The sequence below is a fragment of the Narcine bancroftii genome, chromosome 4 (genome assembly GCF_036971445.1).
Source record: "Narcine bancroftii isolate sNarBan1 chromosome 4, sNarBan1.hap1, whole genome shotgun sequence".
Classification (NCBI taxonomy): domain Eukaryota; kingdom Metazoa; phylum Chordata; class Chondrichthyes; order Torpediniformes; family Narcinidae; genus Narcine; species Narcine bancroftii.
The window spans coordinates 263,858,660-263,882,424 of NC_091472.1; the positions used below are offsets into that span (position 1 = coordinate 263,858,660).

Consider the following 23,765-nt stretch of genomic DNA (forward strand, 5'->3'; position numbering starts at 1 on the left):
CCATGCCCTCGTCAGTTTTCCTGGTTACCTCAAAAAAATAAACTCAAATTTGTGAGAAACTTTCCCAAGCACAAAGCCATGCTGTCTTTCCCTTCTTTTACACATAGTACAAGTATGAACTATTGTGCTGGTTTGGAAATGTTGTTACAAACTCCAGGCTCTAAACTTTAGTTGATTGGATTTGAAACTCTGGAAAAGTTCAGAGCATCTGTGGAACGAAATGCTTAACAATTCAGTTGTAGAGCATTTTTGATAAATGATCATGAATCTGAAATGTTAACTTTTTCTTTACACACATGCAACATGATATGCTGTGTGTTTCCAGAATGTGATTTTTGAGTTTTATTTAGCCCATTTAAAAATTCTCTTTATTTTCTGACTTGCATGAGATTGGTTCATGATCCTGTAGTGCACACATGTCAAACTCTGGCCCGCGGGCCAAATTTGGCCCGCGATATAATTATATTTGGCCCGCAAGATCATTTCAAAAATATATTAGAGGTGGCCCGCCCTGCAGTGAGAGCCGATGCTGTTTATTGGTAATGTCACCCCCACCATCCTCCCCCTTCATTGCACATCCTTCCACACTGTAACACGAGAAATTGTAACACAAGAAGTCTGTCAATGTCATCAGCCGGCAAGCTAGTTGGAAGGCTCACCGCACAACCAGTCACTTCTCCCACCTGTCGAGTGGTGCGGCGGATGGGCGAGCACCTGTGATTTCCTGTCGGCGCGACGGACATGCCAGACTGCGCACGGCCCCCGGGCAGCGTGAGCCCCACGCGACTGGCACCAGACGGCCCTTCCACAGCGCGAGCGCGCTTCTCCCAGTCGCCACGGCCTTCAGCGCTTGCACCCGTGCGGACCCCAGGGACGGCTGGTTCGGCCCTGCATGTGAAGAGAGAGATGGTGGCTGTCCGCAAAGGCTGATCGGCAGCGCGCTGGGCCAGAGTTGGTGGGTAAGCAGGGGTGGGCAGAGGGTGTAGGTAAGGAGTAATGGGCAAGGGAAGTTATGGTGGTGCGAGGGGCAGTTAGAGGGAGGGATGAGTAGAAGGAGGGGTGGATAGGGAAGAGGTAAAAGGAGAGGGTTAGGGCGAGTAGGGGAGGGGTGATTAGATTGTGAGAGACGGGTAGAGGGAGGAACAGGTTGAGGGGAGAGGCAGTAGAGGGGCGTGTATAGGATGGGGTGGGTAGAGGCAGAGCGAGTGGAGTGAGGGGTGAGTAGAGGTTGGGTAAAGGACTGGTCAGTTAGAGGGATGGTGGGTCGAGGGTGAATAGAGGCCTCGAGCCTGAGGAGTGAGCAGGAAATGCTGAGTCCTGATGCAGGCCAAAATGGACACAGCCTGTGAATGCTGACTACATCTCCACAGGGACCAAATAGGTTTCCCTCAGGTCAAGCAAAGGGTGAACTTGAGCTACCTACTCCTGACCTGTAACATTATCCTCCTAAAGTTATATCCTAAAGTTTAACATTACATATGTTGAAAGAGGAGAAAACATGCAGATGTTGTTGAAAATTTTCAATAAATATTTAGTTCGGCCCTCGACTTAGTCCAAGTTTTTAATTTTGGCCCTCCATGAATTTGAGTTTGACACCCCTGCTGTAGTGCTTCCAGTTTACATTGTTCTCTGATTCCATTCATACTACAGCATCCATGAAAATGTGTTCTGGAGGCATTATCACCATTGGCAAAAAAAATATTCTTTGTCACACTTTGCCTCTTGTGTTGAGTTGCACTTGTATGTCTCTCAAACTTGGAAGCATCCTTGCAGTGGCTGTTCCATGAGGTTGATGGAATAGTTGCAGGCAGTAACTCTGCATGAGCAGTGAAAGCTTAAGCCATGCCAAGTCAAGTTCCAAACCCTGAGCCCCTGCATACCCACCCCTGCAACTGGATCCTTGACTTTCTCATCGCAATACCACAGTCTGTATGAATTGGAAACAACGTCTCCTCACTGACAATTAGCTTGCTTAGCCCACTGCTCTGCTCACGCTGCATCCCTGACTGTGTCACTAGGCACAATTCAAATGTAATCTACAAATTTGCTGATGACATCATGGTTGTTGGCAGAATCATAGACAGCAAGGAGGAAGCCTTCAGGAGGGAGATAGATCAGCTAGTTGGGTAGTGCCACAACAACAACCTTGCACTCAATGTTTGCAAAACATATTGTCATGAATGTTTCATGAAATTTGTTGTTTCACAGCAGCACTACAGATGTAAAATTGCTATCTCTTGCATTTATATAAAAAAGGAGCAAAAGAAGAGAAAGTGAAGTGGTGTCTGTGGTTCATTGTGTCCATTCAGAAATCTTATTAAATCTGAGGAAGAAGCTGTCCATGTTTGATGGGTGTTCATCTTTCGGTTCCTGTGCCTCCTTCCTTATGGTAGCAATGAGAAGAAAGCAGTAAGGTCCTTGAGGATATAAGCTGTTTTCTTGAGAGACAGTCTCTTTTAGATGTCCTTAATGGGAAGAAGACTGATGACGCTGGCCGAGTTTACAACCCTCTGTAGCATTTCCTGTCATGTGCTCCTTCATACCATTCAGAATGCTCTCCATGGTACACCTGTAGAAATTTGCAAGTTGTTGGTGACCTATCAAATGTCCTCAAACACCTCATGAAGTATAACCACTGACAAGCCTTCTTTGTGATTGCATCGACATGGAGGCCTTGGGTTAGATCTTCATTTAATAATATCGACCAATATGAGAAACTTCAGTATATATCTGACTCATCTCCTTCGGTTCGCATCTTGCCATTTTAATCTTGTGGACATTCAGCCTTTTAAACTGTTTTAAACAATCTATTCACTCATACAGGTAACAGACTGTAATGTGGGAAGAGACTGATTCTGAGTTTCAGATATCCCCAAACTTGTAGCCAATGAAGTACTTTAGCAATGTTGCTGTTGTGGTAACTTAATGCAGCTATCAATTTTCATGATATCCAGATAATATTTTTGTAACCCAATAAGGTATAAATATTGGTTGGCCACTAGACCTTACTCCCCTCTCCTTGCCAGCTGATCATGAGATTCTCACTAGCCCCTTTTTTTCACTGATTCTGTATAGGTTAACCGGCTAATTTAGCAGGTCCATTCCCAATAATCGTGCGATGTGAAATGTCCCAACCTGGCAGGGTGAGTTAAATTCAACTGGGCTCTGACACTTGGTTATGGCATATGTCAGAGCCTGGCTGAGTTAACTCATTAATCACCTTGTGGCGATGTGAAAGGATAAGCTGCTCTCGCATCATCACCGCTGGAGACAGGACCCTCTTTAAAATGCTGGGTTGCCGATTAATCAGGTAAATTGTGCAGTGGGAAAGGTTCCCAAGTGCAACATGCCCGGCAAGTTTTTCCGCTTCCTAGGAGAGTCGGCAGTGTGAAAGGGGCACTGAGAGAGCAGGCTGAATCTCAGTAGACGCCGGTGGAAGTAGGTCCAATGAACAATAAATCAGTGGAAGCATAAATCCAAAATTCCTATAAATTACAATGGAATGATGATAGTAATTTAGCTATGCCAAGGGCATTACCAACTTAGTAATGTTACTCCTTGTTCTGCACAATACTACTACTTCAAAGCAACAACTTTCGTAACACACTTACTAAAGTACTACACCCAACATTACCTCACTTTTTTGATTAGTTTTTTCTCCCCAAAATTTGAGGTGCAACATTTAGTTCATTAAAACTGAGCTTGGGGAATATTGTATTTTGAATAATTTTTATGAGTCATTAGACAATTTTTGACACAGAAGTTTTGATCTGGTGAACAGTGATTTGTGTTAATTGGTATTGAATTGTTTATTGTTGTGTGGACTTGGATCCAGTAGGAAAGGTTTGCGTACTATCAAGGCAAGTTAGCCTGTACATAGTAGAGCAAATACAGTACAACTCTGACTATCCAAAATGGTCGGGACCGGGCCAATGTCGGATAAACGTTTTTTTCGGAGAACTGGCCATTTTTTTTAAAAAACAGCCCAGTAGCAACAGCAAATCAATGTTTAAACAACAAGCAACAAGAGGAGGCTTTTTTAGCATTAAAATAATGTTTAATTCTCACAAAAAATGCTGACTGCTGCTAATCACTGAGACCACTCAACTGCTGCTGCCGATTCCCCAACACGAGCCCATCGCTGCTGCTGATCCCCGGGGAGGCTTCCTGGGCCAGTGAAACATTCACAGTGAGTCAACAGGCTCCTTCCTCTCTGGTCACCGCACACACACACCGGGGAAGTAGGCCAAGCAGAGGATTTGGAGTCGCCATTAGTGTCCGGTGTGAGGAGCATCGGAGGGAAGGAGAGGAAATGCCACTGAGCCCAAGGTCCCGCTCCTGCCCCCGCCTAGGAGCCTAAGGTACAGCTCCTGCCCAGGAGGCCGCTCTCTTTTATGACGCCGGGACAAGGGCTGCTGGAAGACAGTGGCATGCAGTTTGAGAGGGAGAGTTGGAGAGAAAAGTCAATAAGGGAAGGAAAAGAAGAAACGGAAAGAGAGGGGAGGGAGTTACCTGAAGCGAGGACAATCATTGTTCTAATTTCACTTTGGGTGAATTTTTTTTCAACCTGTGAGATCAGTTCGGCTCCGAAAAAATTCAGATAACTGAGGATTTTTCATTTGTTTCCGATATCTAATTTAAAAAAAAATTTGAATAAATGAGCATTTCAGAGAATCTGATTTTGGATAATCGGAATTGTACTGTAGTTTGAGAATTAAGTGTTACAATAAAACAAAATTTCAGGGTATAATGTCAGAAGACAAAGTTAAAGAAAAGTGCAGTTAATGCAAAGTGATAATTGGTGATCCATTCAAGAGTGTAATGAGAGGGGAAAGAAATTATCCTGGAGATGTAGATTTTCAAGCTCATCCTCTGCCCGAAGGGAGGGCATGGTTGCTGGCAAAGGGTGTGTGACCGGAATGGGATGTGTCCTATATGTTAGCTGTTTTTCTGAGGCAGCAGGATGTGAAAAGTTTGTTGAGGGGAGGTTGGTTTGTGTAAAATCAGAATGCTGGAGAAACTCAGCTGCTCAAGGTATGGAAAAAATGTCAGCAGATGCCTGAACAAAAAGTTAAGGGGAGAGGGGCAATGGGAGGAGCATGGTCCCAGAGGCAAGAGGTAATAGGTGGACAAGGAAGGGAAGGCATACCAGCAAATGGGGGTGGGGGTGGGGGGGGTGGTTGGGGATGGCTCTGTGAATGGAGAGGGAAGGGGGTGGAGAGCTGGAGGACAAAGGGAAAGGGGAGGGAGGAAGAATGGAGAATAGGTTACAGAAACCAGAGAAGTCTGTGTTGATGCCATCCGGTCAGAGGTTGATTTGTGTGATGACTTGAGCTGTGTTCACACCTCTACATTTTCTTGAACTTGGGCAAAAGAGTTCCCATACCAAGTTGTGATGTGTTTGGATAGGACGTCTTCTCTGGTGCATCAATATATATATATATATATATATATATATATATATAAAAAATGCTAAGGGTCCCTGGGGATGTGCTGAATTTTGAATAGGGGGGAAAATGGGGGTGTGGTTGTTGGAAAGTGGTTAAAGAATTGAATTTTTCACTTTAATAACAAGTTCATATTTAGTTGATGTCCATCTTGCACATACCACATGTTACACCTGGTGTTTATTTATGCACTATTGTCTCAGTCTTATTCTGGTGACTGGTAATGACTTGTCCACAGCTGAAGTTTAGTTATTTCAAAGTGTCAGCTGTCATGATGGAAAAGAGATCTAAGGGTTTTTGAAAAGTCCTTGTTTACATTTTCCCCCATGGCAACTAAATCAATTGCCATGTTTTAATCCCCTGAAGGATTTCTGTCTTTAAAAATCAAATGGTTGTGTAACTCCTGGAAAAATTTTTGCTTTATGTTAAAAAATCTTTTTTTTTTAAATTCCTGCTACACTTGATTTTGCTTTCAGTAATTATGCTGAATGGCTGATTTAAATCTTCATTTCATTGAGCTTTTCCTAGAAAGGCTATGTCTTAAGCTGCTAATAATATTAAGCAAACGCAATGCAGTGCTGGGATTTAAATTGATATATTAAAAAGTAAATTGTTTAATTCTTTACTGGAACTAATGGGATAAAGGAGGGAACATAGTAATGTATTCACTGCTAAAGGCGATGCATTGGAAATCTTAAGCATGTTGAGCTAACTGAAACATGGTTGGTCAATAATAGAATAATGGTGTTTTTTATAAATGTAATCTTTAAAAAAAAATTTCTGAAAGAACCTCAGCAGAATCACAAACGGCAATGAGGAGGGAGATAGATCAGCTCCTTGAGTGGTGTGTCACCAACAACCTTGCACTCAGTGTTAGCAAAGCCAAAGAAATGATTGTGGACTTCAGGAGGAAGTCAGGAGAGCAGTATCCAGTCCGCATTGAGGGCTCAGTAGTGGAGAGGATCAGGAACTTCAAATTCCTGGGTGTCAGCATCTCCAAGGATTTTTCCATGTCGATGCAATCACGAAGAAGGCTCGCCAGCGGCTATACTTTGAGATAATTGAGGAGATTCGGTGTTTCACTGAACACTCTTGAAAACTTCTACAGTGGTACCCTGGAGAGCATTCTAGCTGGTTTCATCACAGTCTGGTACGGAGGTGTCTAAGTTTAGGACAAGAAAAAACTCAGCCTGCAACATCACAAGCAACAGACTTCATTCCCGTCGAGGACATCTACAAGAGGCAGTGTTTTAAGAAAGCAGCCTCTCTTCTCAAGGATCCCCACCACCCAGGCCATGCCCTCTTCACTCTGCTACCATTGGGATAAAGGTACAGGAGTCTTAAGGATGAGCATTCAGTGACACAGGTGCTGCCACAAAACAACAAATTTTGTGACTTGTTCATGACAATAAATTCTGATTCAAGTGTTCACATGCTATCCCTGCAATGTACAAATTGATCTTTTCACAGTAAACTACAATGTAATTGTTCATGCTATTTTGTATGCCGTATGCATGTTAGAGTAGACTTGCTGGACTGCTTGCAAACCTTCTCACTGTACTAAGCATTTGTCATATAACCTTAGAAGAAGTCTTTAAAAAATAAACATTGTAACTTTCAAATAAAATAATGTTCCTTCTATTAATAGATCTATTTTGTTGGTAAAGCAATTATCTTTAAATTTTAACCTTGCCACTGATGGACATAAATATTTGCATGTGCCTATATCTACACCAGTGATATTTGATGCAAGGATTGCTTGCATGTAAATTGGAGTGATTCCATCCTTATTGATAGGAACCAAGGCCTTCTGTTGGTAGCCTGACAGTATTAAGCCCTCTGCTGGTAATATGCAGCAATACTCCATTAGTAAGGCCACTGTAAAGTTCCTATTCCCTTTAGGTAAATGGAGATTTCCCTACTTGCCCCCTTAACAGGCCATGAGATAGCAGTTTAGATTCAATATGGTATTCTAATGAGGACAAAAATAAAAGAGAAAATTAGTAATCTGCATACTGGTAATTAAAACTATCTTCCTAAGTGCAGGATCTATAATGAGAGCTTCTCTTGCAGCCTTGTTCATAAGCAGTACTTAAAAATATTATTTTACTGTTCCTGGTTTTTACTGAAACAAATTCTTGCAATTGAAGTTGTAGTACTATGCTTTTTTCCAAATGGCCTAGATGCCGAGTGCTGGCTTCTTGCTCCCAAATGCTTGAAATGATTATTTTTCTCATCTGATGAAAATTTAGTTTATTTTTTTTTAGAAGGAATGTATGTTATTTATCCTTATGTCCTCAGCATCTTCATATTTCCTGGAGCTAATATATTCAAGCAAATTTGACTAACTCTGATAAATAGCTTGGTTAGCATGGGCAAGTTGGGCCAAAGGCCTTTTTCTGTCCTGTAAAATGGTCTCTGTGCAAGGTACTAGAGCAGCAAAAAAAACTATGTTAATGTACTTTTAAAATGATAATAGCAATTTTTTTGCTTTTCAAATATAGTTTTACAGCATAGAAATGGGCCCTTTAAGTACCTATTTATATTGAACACTTCACCAGTGTTCACCATCTGATGCCTTCTATTTGATTCAAAAGCTCATCCAAATACTTGTGGGATTTCCTGCCTCCACCCTCTTGGGCAGTGCCTTCTACACCCTAACTATCTTTGTGGGGGGGGGGGGGGGAAATTCTTATTACCCTCTAAATCAATTATCTCAAGATCTTTTTTTAATCCTTCAGTTCCTTGTCCTTCTCAACTACTTGACCAAGTTTCTTCCTTGTACTTCACAACTACATGACCCCAGTTTCATCCTTGCACCAAAAGCATATTTAAGCATCCTTTCTATCCCACCAGAGGTGCTTTTGGCTATTGTGGCCTACACAATTAAAAGTCCTCCATCTCTTTGCTGCCTTTATTTTTTAAAATAAATCTCACCTCCCATGAGCATTTTGTTGAACCTCGTTTGTTCATTATTGATTATAATTTAAGATTGCACATACTGCAAATCTCCAAAATTATATCTATATATTCATAAAGTCTGAAAGTTCCTTCCTAAATCTTACTGACTACATTTTTCTGTTCCTAAATCATCATCTAATTGTAGATAAATATAATTTTTGAAGTTTTTAATGCAAGCTCTTTGAATTTTTTAAAATAATTTAAAGGTGCATATAGAAATTCTAGTGATTATGTTGGAGGCAGAATAGTACATGTTAACATGCAGGCAAGGTTTCCTGTGTGTTACCTGAAGACAACATCAGTAAACTTTCACTAAATTGGAAGTGATCATGGGTACTTATGTGTTATGTTTTCAGATCAAATTCCAATCACAACTTGATAAAAATTTCTGAGATACTCTAGTATTTAAACATTTAACTTAGAATGGATTTGTAAACAGCTGAGCCATCCAAAGTCTGCTGCATTGTTCCATTTTAGGATTATATTCCAACAGCCTGACCAGCAGGAAAAAGAATCTCATGGCTGTATGTGATGTGTGTGCACTCTGACAATAAATTTAAACTTTGAGATAAGGTATTGAGGTATTCACCTTGTGCTTTTATGTGCATCAGGGTGTCATTAACTTTCAAAGCTGATGTAGTCTGTCCCTGTAAAGGTGTATGGCGCACAACTTTCCAACATCAACTATTTAATTGGAACATCAGTTTGAATGGTTTCCAAACTCAGCAAATGAACTTCATCTACAGAAATGCTCCCCTTTACCCTCTGTTTACAACAGATTAAATCTTTGAATTGCATACTTATGGATTGATTTGCCTTGCCACAGAATAGTCTGGAGTGCATCTTGCTAGAGGAACACTGATTTAATTAAGGGCAGGCAGATGATCCAGTTGTGGTTATGGAGCACTTTTGGAAAATGGTTGAAATTTAGTTGCATCTAGTTGCATACACTTCCAAGAATTCAAATTAGTTAACTATTGCTGGAAACTAAATGAGTTGAAACATAAGTGAAACAAGAAGGAAAATTGGTGGGTTGGGGTTGGGTGTTGGGTTTTTCCTCCTTTGCCTTTTGTCAGTGAGGTGGGCTCTGCAGTCTTCTTCAAAGGAGGTTGCTGCCCGCCGAACTGTGAGGTGCTAAGATGCACGGTTTGAGGCGATATCAGCCCACTGGCGGTGGTCAATGTGGCAGGCACCAAGAGATTTCTTTAGGCAGTCCTTGTACCTTTTCTTTGGTGCACCTCTGTCACGGTTGCCAGTGGAGAGCTCGCCATATAACACGATCTTGGGAAGGCGATGGTCCTCCATTCTGGAGACGTGACCCACCCAGCGCAGCTGGATCTTCAGCAGTGTGGACTTGATGCTGTCGACCTCTGCCTTCTCGAGTACTTCGATGTTAGGGATGAAAGCGCTCCAATGAATGTTGAGGATGGAGCGGAGACGACACTGGTGGAAGCGTTCTAGGAGCCGTAGGTGATGCCGGTAGAGGACCCATGATTCTGAGCCGAACAGGAGTGTGGGTATGACAACGGCTCTGTATACGCTTATCTTTGTGAGGTTTTTCAGTTGGTTGTTTTTCCAGACTCTTTTGTGTAGTCTTCCAAAGGCGCTATTTGCCTTGGCGAGTCTGTTGTCTATCTCGTTGACGATCCTTGCATCTGATGAAATGGTGCAGCCAAGATAGGTAAACTGGTTGACCGTTTTGAGTTTTGTGTGCCCGATGGAGATGTGGGGGGGGCTGGTAGTCATGGTGGGGAGCTGGCTGATGGAGGACCTCAGTTTTCTTCAGGCTGACATCCAGGCCAAACATTTTGGCAGTTTCCGCAAAACAGGACGTCAAGCGCTGAAGAGCATATCTTATGGTTGTAGTTAATATATAAAAGTGTTGAGAAACAAGCATGTTTTGCAACATTCATAAGAGACAAAGGAATGTAATCAATATTTTGGGCCTGAGCCTTTTCACCAAGGTATGCGAAGGACTCAGGTCAGAAACATGGTTATATGTATTTGCCTCCCATGAATGCTATGAACCCTGCAGTGTTACTTCAGAACTTCTGTGTATTCAAGTTGAAACATCTAAGATGCTGTTGGTCTTTATTCTCTCAGCATCAAAAGTTGTATAGGAATTTGCTTTGTTAAATATCTTTTTTTTTTAATTCCTGCTACACTTGATGATTTTGCTTTCAGTAATTGTGCTGAATGGCTGACTTAAATCTTCATTTCATTGAGCTTTTCCTAGAAAGGCAATGTCTTAAGCTGCTAATAATATTAAGCAAACGCAATGCAGTGCTGGCATTCAAATTGGAATCTTCAGAGGGAAATGTAGGCAGAGTTTTACGGGTGAATTGTAAAATTTTTGCTGAATCTTGGACTTTGTTTAATCTTTATGCACCTAATATAGAAGATGAGCCATTTATTTCAGAAGCTTTTTTATTGTTAACTCAAGCTAATGACAATATTTTAGTTGGGGGAGATTTTAATTGTGTTTTGAAACCTTTATTGGATAGAAACCCGAAGAGTATAAGGAAATCAAAGATGACAATACAGATCAAAGCATTGATGAAAGATTTAAATCTGGTAGATGTTTGGAGGAAGGTTAATCCTACAGAGAAAGATTTTTCTTTTTATTCATCAGGACATGATTAGTTTTCTAGGATTGATTTTTTTTGGTATCGGCACACCAACAGGGTAGAGCACTGCAAGTTGAATATAAAAGTAGAGTTCTATCAGACCATTCATTATTACTTTTTTCCTGTGAAAGTTCAGAAGTGCTACGTTCGTCGTATAGATAGAGGTATAATGCAATGTTATTGAAAAAAACAGAGTTTGTTACTTTTGTTGAAGAGCATATCTCTTTATTTTTGACTGAGAATATTAATTCTGTGAATAGTCATTTTGTAGTATGGGACACGTTAAAAGCTTATTTGAGGGGACAGGTTATTAGTTATTCTTTGAAAGTTAAGAAACAACATATGGCAGAAAGTTTAAAATTGGAAAATCAGATTGCTGAGTTAGAGAAAGATTTTCAGAAGGATGTGACTGAAGACAAAAAAATCTGCATTAGCGAAATTGAAATTATGCTATAATGCTTTACAAACTTATCAATTTGAGCATTTAATTAATCGAACTGAACAATGTTATTATGAGTTGGGATAAAGAACTCATAAGGTACTTGTTTGGCATTTGAAAGCTAAGCAGGCATCTCAGACTATTAATGCCGTTTAAAAAGAATTCAATAATTACCTATAAGCCTCAGGAAATTAATGATCAGTTTTATTCATTCTATCAAAAATTATATACTTCTGATTGGAAGCATGATAATGGTTCTATTGGATCTTATTTATCTAAATTAAGGTTACTGGTACTAGATGAGAAAGATATCCAGGAATTGGAATCTCCATTTACAGATTTTGAAATTAAGGAAGCTATACAGGAAAGGCCAAATGGAAAGTCCCCAGGGGATGATGGATTTCCTGTGGAATTTTATAAATTTTTTTATGATGATTTATTTAATGTATTTGGAGATGTAAAACAAGTTACTGAAGAACAGAAGTTGCCGGAATCTTGTTCAAGTGTTTTAATAACTGTTATTCCAAAAAAAGATAGAGATCCATTGAAAGTGTCTTCATATAGACCTATTTCTTTATTAAATGTAGATTATAAAATTATAGCCAAGGTATTAGCTAATAGACTTGCTACATACTTACCTAAGTTGATACATACTGATCAAGCCGGATTTATTAAGAACAGAATAGCATCAGATAATATTCTTCGATTAATTACTTTGGTCAATGCATACTGAAAGCGAGATGCAGAAAATGCTTTTGATAGGGTTGAGTGGGATTTTTTATTTAAGGTGTTAGAAAAGGTTAAATTCAGCCCTTTTTTATTGGTTGGGTTAAAGCTTTATATACAAACCAGATTGCTAGGGTGGTGACAAATGGTCAGATCTCTTTACCATTTAGGTTGACTCGTTCAACTCGGCAGGGCTGTCCATTGTCACCATCCTTATTTGCATTGGCTATTGAACCATTAGCTCAGACTATTAGGCAAAAAGATGAAATTAGAGGGATGAAGGCTATGAATGAAGAATACAAGATAAATTTATTTGCAGATGATGTATTAATATATTTGATGGAATCAGAACGGTCGTTGAAGCAGTTACAAGAGTGTTTGTCGAAATTTGGAGAACTGTCAGGATATAAAGTTAATTTGGATATAAGTGAAATTTTACCAGTTGGAATAGGAGATTATTCAGAATTTAAAATTATTACAAAATTAAGGAGGACAAAATAAAAATAAATATTTAGGTGTGTTTGTAGATGTTAATTATCAGTCATTGTATCAGTTAAATTATGTGCCTGTATTAAAACAAATTAAAGCAGATTTGATTAAGTGGAAAGATCTTCCATTGACTTTGATTGGTAGGGTCAATTGTATTAAAATAAATATATGTCCCTGAATTCAATATTTATTTCAATCAATACCTTGTTTACTTTCAAAAGGTTTTTTTCAGGATTTAAATAAGGTAGTGCAGGAGTTTTTATGGAAAGGTAAATTAGCTCGAGTGGCATTGTATAAACCTACATGAAAATATGCGTTAGGTGGACTTCAGTTACTACATTTTCAAAATTATTATGAAGCGGCCCAGTTAAAGTTTATTAGCCGGTTGATGAATCTAGATCAACCTCCTAGCTGGGCTAAGGTGGAAATAGCGTGTATTTCTGAGGGCGTGGTACATGAATTTATATTTCATTGGAACTTGAATTGGTTACAGGAATATAATATGCCGGAATTGAAACATTTATTAAAGATCTGGATTTAAAAAAAATAGGATTTTGGGATCAAAAGATAAATTATCAATTTTAACTCTATTGTATAATAACCAGCTTATTTCTTTTTCAGTGTTTAATAATTATTTAAAGAGTTGGGATTTTAAGGGTGTAAAGACAATACAGGATTGTTTTGAAGAGGGACAGTTTCTTTTAATCAATTGAGAGAGAGAAATTTGATATGTCTGTAAATTCTTTGTGTGTATATTACCAACTTAGAGCCTTGGTAAAGGATAATTGTGGTAGAGAGATGAATTTACCTACTTTGTCGAGATTTGAGTCTTTGATTTCCTCTGTACCAAAGAAGGGTTATATTTCAGTTATGTACAATTTGTTACAAGATAATATAGATAAGCCGGATTGGGATAAATCTAAACTTAAATGGGAGAGTGATTTACTGTTTATTTTTCCTGAAGATGATTGGGCGGATATGTGTCAAGACAATGTAATCAAATTGACTAATGTAAGGTATGGAATGGTTAATTATAATATTTTTTACATCAATTATATTTGACTCCAGAGAAACTAAAAAAAATATGGATTTAGTAATTCAGACTTGTGTTTTAGATGTGATTCCTGTATTGCAACTTTTTTTATATGCTGTTTGGACTTGTGTTAAAGTTCAAACATTCTGGCAAGGAATTAGAGGTTTTGGAAAAATTGTATAACTACATTACCATTAGACCCAACGATTTTCTTGTTAAGTAATTTGATTTCATTGAGGGGATTAGGTTTGCATAAAATTCAAATTGCTTTTGTACGTTTGGTGTTATCAGTAGCGTGTAAATGTGTTGTGAGTACTTGGAAAGACAATACAGAGATTAATATATTACATTTGCACAATGAATTGAAAACTTGTATTGTTATGGAAAAAATTACCTATAATGAAATGATAATAATTTTTTTTGTTAGTAAATGGTCTCCGTATTTGGAAGATATGCATTTAGAAATACTTTGAATTATTCTTAACATTTATAATTTTTTTATATATGTTATATTTTTGGCTCCCCTTAAGGGAGCTGGCTGAAGGGATGGAAGGGTGGATTTGGGTATTTTAATTTTTTTTTAAATTTATTTTTGTCTTTTTTTAAGAGTTTTTTGTTTTTATTTTGCTTTTTATATATATTTGTAAAATTATTTTTTGAATATTATTGGATTGTATGTTATGTTTTTTCTATCTTTAAATAAAGTTTGAAAAAAATGAATTTGAACTACTCCAATTTTCTGATTATTGAACTGTGGAAGTAGAGCACTGAAATGTGAGCTGAAATATAATTGAGCAGGAAAGTGGAGTGAGACGTGTTTGGGTGGTGAATGCATAGTTAGGTGGCTTGTTTATATGCTATACATTCAATATTTTTCTGTATGAATATAAGTATGGGGATTAATAGAGTCATTTGAATTAAAAGTGTTACGAGTGCAGAGGTCCCCAAAACCCAGTAGCAATAGATATTCACCAAGACAAATTGTTACTTAAACAAAAGTTGCTTTTAATTATCTTTAAACATGAAAACAGAATCACACTTAAACTTAACTAAACTAACTTAACCTTCTTCTAATTCTAAGTGAACATGTATGTAATATGTATGTAAGTTCAGAAAAGTTCTTTGGTTCACAGTCGAATCTCACTTCTCATTCCTCCAAGTTCACTGGTTACAGGCAATTCTTATACTGTGCACAGAATTTAACATTTATAAAGTTCACCACACTTTGGTGCTTGAAAGATAAATGGTTACCACTCAGGAAAGTTCTTGTCGGTTTTCAGAGAGAGACTTGTTATTCCTTTTTAATCAGCCACTTCAGTGTCTTGCTGAAGAAACTTGCCCCATCAGGGTCTCCAGATGATAACCTCTTTCTTTCAGGTCACCACAGAGTGCCTTTTTGTTTCTCTTATTCCAAGTGCAACATTAGACAGCCAGTCCTCTCCTCTTGCATGGACCACAAAGCCTTTGACCAGGTTTGCCAGCTTGTCCTGTTCCAGTCCCAGCTGCTTCTGCTGGCTGTAACACTGTAGTATAAGGTGATCTAAATCTCTCTCTCTCTCTCTCTCTCTCTCTCTCTCTCTCTCTCTCTCTCTCTCTCTCTCTCTCTCTCTTTCTCTTTCTCTTACACAGAGAAAAAATCTGTTTGACTCTCTCTGCTTGCAAAACCACATGACCCTCATTTCCCTTGTACAGCAAGCTCTACTCCAGACAGAAGGCGGCTCCAACAAGATCTTTCATCTGTTGCCTTTTGTAAACAACAATCCATTAGTGAAGTCTCTTGGGCACTCTCTAAAGCACTTGCAAATGCTGTGGAGCCGATATGTCTCGCATTAACAGAGCTCCAGTATTTCAAATAAGATCAGTTTTTGTATGTGACCAATTTATCTCTCAAAAACATATCTATATACTCTGTCACAAAAGCACAAGAACAACAGAATTAATATTGGCAATAGATTCATCTGTATACCTCATGTTTAACTCATTTGTGCATAAAAAGATTTCACTGCAATGAGATTTAGATAGAAAATTGATCATAGAGATTTGGATCTTGTTGAAAACTTTTTGAATTGCAAATCGTCAGTGGGCATGATGGTCCTCGATTTCTCCAATTATTGCTTGATTCTATTTTCATCATGAATGTTGCCTTTTGCTGAATGTTGTCTGGTATAAAATAGAACATTGGTCCTCTATCTGCATTCACAAAGCTTGATTTTAAATTTTATGCTCAGTGCTTTAAATTTCACATTTTATGGTGTTATATTTGCCGTGATTATAACTTGGATTAGGATAATATTTGTCTCAGTACTAAAGGGTAATGAAATTGTTTTAAATGCATAGTTTACCAGTCACAATGAAATCCCTGCTTTTGGTGATGAGCTTTTGCAAATTGCTGGTTTGTGCACTTATTTATTCTAGGGACATGGGCTTTGGAGGCTGAGCCACTGTTTAATTGCTCATTACTAAATCCCCTTAAGAAAGTGTGTTGAACAGCTGCCTTGAACTGCTGTAGACCTTGAGTTGTGGGTATACAGGCAGTCCCTAGGTTAAAAATGCCCGATTTATGGACAGCTCGTACTTAGGAACCGACAAGCTGGCCAAAAGTAGAATGCTGTCAACATCCGGTTCAAGTGCAGTTGAGTCAGCATCGCCTACTGGGAGCTCGAGGTCCCCGGTCCTGCTGGGTGCTCGAGGTCCCCGGTCCTGCTGGGAGCTCGAGGTCCCCGGTCCTGCCGGGAGCTCGAGGTCCCCGGTCCTGCCGGGAGCTCGAGGTCCCCGGTCCTGCCGGGAGCTCGAGGTCCCCGGTCCTGCCGGGAGCTCGAGGTCCCCGGTCCTGCCGGGAGCTCGAGGTCCCCGGTCCTGCCGGGTGCTCGAGGTCCCCGGTCCTGCCGGGTGCTCGAGGTCCCCGGTCCTGCCGGGTGCTCGAGGTCCCCGGTCCTGCCGGGTGCTCGAGGTCCCCGGTCCTGCCGGGTGCTCGAGGTCCCCGGTCCTGCCGGGAGCTCGAGGTCCCCGGTCCTGCCGGGAGCTCGAGGTCCCCGGTCCTGCCGGGAGCTCGAGGTCCCCGGTCCTGCCGGGAGCTCGAGGTCCCCGGTCCTGCCGGGAGCTCGAGGTCCCCGGTCCTGCCGGGAGCTCGAGGTCCCCGGTCCTGCCGGGAGCTCGAGGTCCCCGGTCCTGCCGGGAGCTCGAGGTCCCCGGTCCTGCCGGGAGCTCGAGGTCCCCGGTCCTGCCGGGAGCTCGAGGTCCCCGGTCCTGCCGGGAGCTCGAGGTCCCCGGTCCTGCCGGGAGCTCGAGGTCCCCGGTCCTGCCGGGAGCTCGAGGTCCCCGGTCCTGCCGGGAGCTCGAGGTCCCCGGTCCTGCCGGGAGCTCGAGGTCCCCGGTCCTGCCGGGAGCTCGAGGTCCCCGGTCCTGCCGGGAGCTCGAGGTCCCCGGTCCTGCCGGGAGCTCGAGGTCCCCGGTCCTGCCGGGAGCTCGAGGTCCCCGGTCCTGCCGGGAGCTCGAGGTCCCCGGTCCTGCCGGGAGCTCGAGGTCCCCGGTCCTGCCGGGAGCTCGAGGTCCCCGGTCCTGCCGGGAGCTCGAGGTCCCCGGTCCTGCCGGGAGCTCGAGGTCCCCGGTCCTGCCGGGAGCTCGAGGTCCCCGGTCCTGCCGGGAGCTCGAGGTCCCCGGTCCTGCCGGGAGCTCGAGGTCCCCGGTCCTGCCGGGAGCTCGAGGTCCCCGGTCCTGCCGGGAGCTCGAGGTCCCCGGTCCTGCCGGGAGCTCGAGGTCCCCGGTCCTGCCGGGAGCTCGAGGTCCCCGGTCCTGCCGGGAGCTCGAGGTCCCCGGTCCTGCTGGGAGCTTCACTTGTTTAAAATGTTGTAGTGTATTTGGAAGTGTTTTTTTTTAAGTATTTTGCATGCATAGAAAGGTAAAATATATTCTATATATACTCTATACTAAGATTAAACATTTGAATAGCTGACACTAAATAAGGATCGTGTGTACTTGTTCTGACTTGTATAAAAATTCGAATTAAAGACAGACCTAGATAACAGAACTCATTTTTATCTCGGGGACTGCCTGTACTCACAATGCTATTAGGGAGAGAGTTACATAATTTTGACCCAGCAAAAATGAAGGAATTAGATTTCCATTTCAGGATTGTGTGTGGCTTTAGACTCTCTCAGAATGTTATTCTGAATGGATTGCAGATGATTGGGTATATGGGTGATGTGAGCTTTTGTACTTCAGTGTTTTTCTATGGGGTAAGGAACTTTTGGGCATAATGGAGAATGCAGAAGAGGAGTTGCTGATCACCAAGAATCAGTGCTTGGAAATGATCATCTGGAAGGAAAAACAGAAGTACTGTATCAGTGCCAGAACCACCAGACTGAGGAACAGCTTCTTCTTATGGGCAGTGAGACTGCTGAATTACTGCCAAAATTCTTTGTTTCTCTGTTTATTTTAATATCTGTACATGTGAACTGTGTATATGTGTCATTTGTCTGTATGTGTTTTGCACTATTCTGCACTGTGGACCGGAGAATGCTCTCTCGTCAGGTTGCATTAGTACAATTGGTTGACAAATAAACTCGATCATCCAAGAAGACCATATGGTTAGATTTTTAGGAATAATAGTGGGGTGATCATTTTGGGGTTAAACTATAGGCCTTTCAAAAGGAATTAGAGGAATGGCTATGTAAGTAAAATTATAGTAAGATGTCAGAATAACAAGATTATAGTTAGTGGTTTGTCTTTTTGCAAGAGCCGTAAATGGGGTGGAATTTGTTTGTCCAAGAAAACTCTTCAAACTGAAGAGACTGTAGAAGAGACAGGGCAGTACTTGGCCCTATTTTGGGAAATTAGGCAAGTGATGGTGAAGGAACAATTTCCAAACAGTGACCATAGTTCTGTAATTTCACAGTCGGTGACAAAGTTAGTCCTTTGGCTAAAGTCTAGAATTGGGGGGGAGAGGGGTGCCGGGGGGGGGGGGTGGTGGGAAGCTAATCTCAAAAGCGTAAGGACCTGAAAAAGTAGATTGGAATCAGATGCTTATGGGTAAAATGACACCTGACAAGTAATAGTGAGCAACTGGGTTTAAACTATAAGACATAGGAGCAGAAATAGGCTATTCAGCCCATTGAGTCTGCCCCAGCATTTAAACATGAGTTGATCCATTTTCTACTCAGCTCCACTGCCTGGCCTTTTCCCCATAACCTTTTATGCCCTGGCTAATCAAGAACCTATCAATCTCTTCCATAAATACACCCAATGATCTGGCCTCCACAACTGCATGTGGCAGAAAATTCCACAGATTTACCCCCCTCTGGCTAAAGAAATTTCTCCACATCTCTGTTCTAAGCAGACACCCTTCAATCCTGAAGTTGCGCACTTTGGTTCTACACTCTCCCATCATGAGGAAACAACCTTTCTACATCTACTCTATCAATGCCTTTCAACATTTGAAATGTTTCAATGAGTTTTCCCCTCATTCTTCTAAATTCCAATAAGTACAGGTCAAGAGCTGTCAAACACTTCTCATATGATAACACTTTCATTCCCAGAATCATCCTTGTGAACCTTCTCTGAACCTTCTCCAAAGTCAACACATACTTTTTTAAATGAGGAACATAAAACTGCTCACAATACTCCCAAGTGAGGTCTTGCCAGTTTCTTTTAAAGTCTCAACACCACATCCTTGAACATAGTGAATGGGTGTCTGCTTAAAGATATTCGGACAGCAAGGATTATCAAATATCCTTAATAATAGATTAAGGGGAATCACAAAAGATTAAAATTACTTCAGCAGAAAGAGAGTAGCCAGGGAAAGAATGCATTTCTTTGGGGACCAAAGGGATCATCTCAGTGTGGAATGAGGCAATGTGGGCAATTTCCTAAATTAATACTTCTCATTTGTATTTGCCAAAAGAAGATGTGAAATTTGTTGAGTTCAGGGACAAATGTGGCTGAGGGGTGACCTGATAGCGATGCATTGGATTGAGAGGCATACAAGAGAAACATTGATTGGATCTTATTCCCTTGGTAGAGAGAGCAAAGATAAGAGGTCATGGATTTAAAGTGAGTGAAATTAGTTTTTTAAAAGGATTTGAAGGGAAAAGTTTTTTTTCTACAGTAGTTGATCTCTGGGATTTGCTATCAGAGGAAATGGTATAATCTGATGCATTCTATATATTCAAGAGACATTTGGATAGATACTTGCATCTGTAAGGCATGGAAATGTACAAAAAACAGTCAGCATGCATATGGTTGGCTGAAGGACCAGTTTCTGTGCTGTATATCATTCACTTTAGAGCTATTCTGTTATGCCAGCTAAATTTAAAAACATTTTTATTTAATTGGTATTGAATCTTCACTAATTACAGAATTTTTTTTTAGGGAACAAATTCTTCGTGTAAAAGCAGAGGAAGATAAAATCCCATTACTTTTGGTGGGTAACAAGTCTGATTTGGAAGATCGAAGACAAGTGTCTATTGAAGAAGCGAGAAGCAAAGCAGAAGAGTGGGGAGTTCAATATGTTGAGACTTCAGCTAAAACAAGAGCCAATGTAGATAAGGTGAGGGTTCAGTCTATTGCAGTTTCATTTTTTTTTAATATGGATAAAGTTCAGAATCAGATTTATTATCTTGAACATGTCACAAAATTTGTGGTTTTATGGCAGCAGTATTGTGCATTACAGGAGCAAAAATTACTATAAATTACATTTCTGTAAATACAATATTTAAAAAGAAGAGAAAGTGAGGTTCATTGTCTATTCACAAAACTGATTGCAGAGGGGAAGGAGGTGTTTTTGTAACATTGGGTGTTTGTCTTCAGGCTCCTGTAACTCTTTCCTAATGGAAAGTGAGAAGAGGACATGGCCTGGGTGGTGAGGGTCCTTGATGGATGCTGCTTTCTAGAGACTCCGCCTCTTAAAAATGTCCTTAATGGAATAAAACTAACACTGCCGAGTTTACAACCATCTGTAGCCTTTTCCTGTCCTATGAATTGGCACCTCCATACCAGTCAGTGATGTAACCAGTTATAACTTGATGTACAAGATATCAAGAATATTAAAGGACTATGTCGGCCCTTCAAGTCCGTACTGGTTCACTTGAACAACTCTACTAGCTCCTCCGCAAACTCCTGAGGAAGTAGAGGCTTTCTTCACGATGCCATTGGTGTGTTGGTTCCAGGAAAGATCTTCCGAGATAGTGACTCCCAAGAACCTACATTTGCTCATCCTCTCCACCTCTGATCCCCCTCCTCTGATTCACGTGTACGGTTATATGGTAATGGTTATAATCTGTTTAGTCCTTAACAGATGAAAGTTCAGTTTGCATCCTTCTGATATAACAATTTGTAACTCTTTTCCAGAATAGAGCTGTAAATATTTCAGAGCAGACTTTTCATTTATGATGATCTAACTATAGTATATAATGTGGATCCATTACTGGAAGTACATTGATCATTTGGAAATGGCTTGGAGTTGAATAAGTGTTAGTAATTTGTATGTTTCTAATACTGCTCTTTTGCATCAAATATAATTCTACTTTAGGTATTTTTTGATCTGATGAGAGAAGTTCGTGCAAAGAAAATGTCAGAAAATAAAGATAAAAATGGAAAGAAGAGCAGCCGAAATAAAAAGAGTCTCAGAGAACGATGTTGCATCCTGTGATTTTTTTTTTTGTGATGAGGAATTGTCGGCAATTTGAACTCGGGCACTTGATAGTCATCTAGCCACTCAGTTTGTTTATGATTGGTCACTGTTTATCTTGTAGTAAAACAGTGTTAATTTGGGTAATGCTGGTTACATTGCCAATGCATTGCTCTTTGAACTGTCAAATATGTTGCATCCTTCAGATCTACTTATAGAATTTCTTTTTTTTCTCTCTTTTTTGGACATTTAACTTTGAGCAACTGTTGATATTGACAATAACATGTTTCCATCTTTTTAGATTACTGGATTCATTTGTTCGGTTAACTGTTAATTATTCAGAACCATCTTTCAAAATCTGGGAAATAATTACAGGACAGATTTTAAATCTTTGTAGACTTCAAATATACTGAAGTGGCAGGTTTATAAAAGGCAGCATATTTTAGTACTTTAGTTCATCAAAGTATAATTTATCTTTTTAATGGCAGGTTTATAAAAGGCAGCATATTTTAGTACTTTAGTTCATCAAAGTATAATTTATCTTAATGTGAAAACCTTGTGATTAAAATAATATTTGATAAAGTAGGTAGAAGATACTTAATCCTCCTTTTTATATATTCCAATATGTGCCATTAATTTGGAGAGAGAGAGAGAGGAGAGAATGATTAACCCAACTTGCTATCAATTGCTGTAGATCAATGATAATCAGTCAAATTTATCAAAACCATAACAGAGAACAGTAGAGAAAAGCAGTTCACTACACATGGCCATATTTCTGCTCTCTTTGCTCATTTTTAAGCTGCCACATGTTGGAAGTATTTTCTTGACAATTCACCTCTTGACTTAACTCTAACTAAAAGAAAAACTTTATGGGTCACTTTGTACATAAACCTCTGCTCGCACTTCTCGCTATTGTAACTTTTGATCCTCCGCAAACTCTATTTAGTACATTGAATACACAATAGCAATTTCACTGTCCCTGAGCCTATTAGGTTGCATTCACTACATGGTATTTGGCCAGTAGGTAGAGTCCTGGATATCAAGACAGAGGGGCGTCACTTGAATATTCCACACCAGCACATTAATAAGGAAGGTATTTTGTTTTGCATTGTCTGACTTGTTTCATGAAAAGTTTGAACTATTTGTTGGAATTATCATCTAATATGTGACTATACACATATGAAACATTGCAATCATTGCTTAAATGTACACTATCCTTTATGGACTTGTGTAGAAAGAAAATTGTATCCAGTTCTTGCAGATATTTTAAAGGGTACAATGGACCCATCTGAAGTGGACCAATATCTTGCTGTTTTTAGACATTTGTAAAGGAATGAGATTGGATTGTACTATCTGTAATATCACATGACTGATTTGTACAAACCTATTCAGAGGCTTTATGAATAATCTCTGAATGGTGATAGATTACTGTAGTTTGTACATTAAAACACTAGCAATTTATTTTCTGCATCTGCCTTAACATGAATTGCATGTGACTTCATTTCACTCTTTTGTAGATAACTGAATCTTCCCACAATTTTAACCTTTTTTGAACTGGAAGGGTTGAGATTCTCTGCTAATAATGAACTGTGATATCGTATTTGCCAAATAGCTACCCATATTGTTTACATTGTTTAACAAAACTAATAATTTCAATGTTATTTTTTCTCACTCAAAGATTTGTCATCAGAATTTGAAATATTTCAATGTGAAGATTTACAAATAAAAACTAATAGCATAACTTGACTATTGTTTTGTCTCCATCGTTCCTTTTTATCTTTGGTATCACTCAAGTCCCTATCTTTCTCTGCTGTGTGAGACATGGACTATATTCGCATCTCTGGATCTGAATAAAAATCTAAAATGATAAAATTTTTGCCTTGCCTCTGGGGAAAAAAAGTTATAAAGAGCTGTCTAGAATTCAGTGTTAAATGTACTCTATCAATGGGATCCATTTTGGAAGTTGTGTACCCTGCATTGATATGACTGACAAAATAGTGGGTGTAATGCTTCCAACTGGGGCTAAAGTTTGAGATGCTAGTTGTCACTAACAATCTATATCATCTAAGCATGAATATGTGGTGCAAAATCCATGCTATTTTAAAGATTATTAGAATCTTAAATTGGTGTGAGCAGATTAAGCATTATCCATGTACCTGGATTGAACAGTGTGATTTAACAAGTTGGTCCTGAATGAAATGAAAATATTTGATTCTCTAATGCCTTTGATATCTGACCTTTTAAAGTAGAATTTGTTTGCTTTTCTTTCTCACTACTCCCCCTCCCCACCCATTTCACCACAAAGTGCATATGAATTTATTGTGAATCCTATCTCAATATTTTGTATTTTCTGGTGCCATTGCCCTTGAGAGATAAATCAGCTAATTAAACCAGCAAGCTCACTGTTATCTAAGAATCC

The 23,765-nt window shown here is 39.9% G+C and overlaps 1 protein-coding gene across 7 annotated transcripts in view; it reads left to right on the forward strand.

The window, feature by feature from the left end:
* ralba (v-ral simian leukemia viral oncogene homolog Ba (ras related)) overlaps positions 1–23,092 on the forward strand; it is an 83,786-nt gene extending 60,694 nt beyond the window's left edge. For all 7 annotated transcript variants that reach the window (XM_069934887.1, XM_069934888.1, XM_069934886.1 and 4 more), the window contains 2 exons: positions 20,089–20,266; positions 21,248–23,092. In XM_069934887.1, coding sequence (XP_069790988.1) covers positions 20,089–20,266; positions 21,248–21,367 — 298 coding nt within the window. In that variant the 3' untranslated portion in view covers positions 21,368–23,092. The remainder of the gene's footprint in view (positions 1–20,088; positions 20,267–21,247) is intronic.
* The last annotated feature ends 673 nt before the right edge of the window (positions 23,093–23,765 follow it).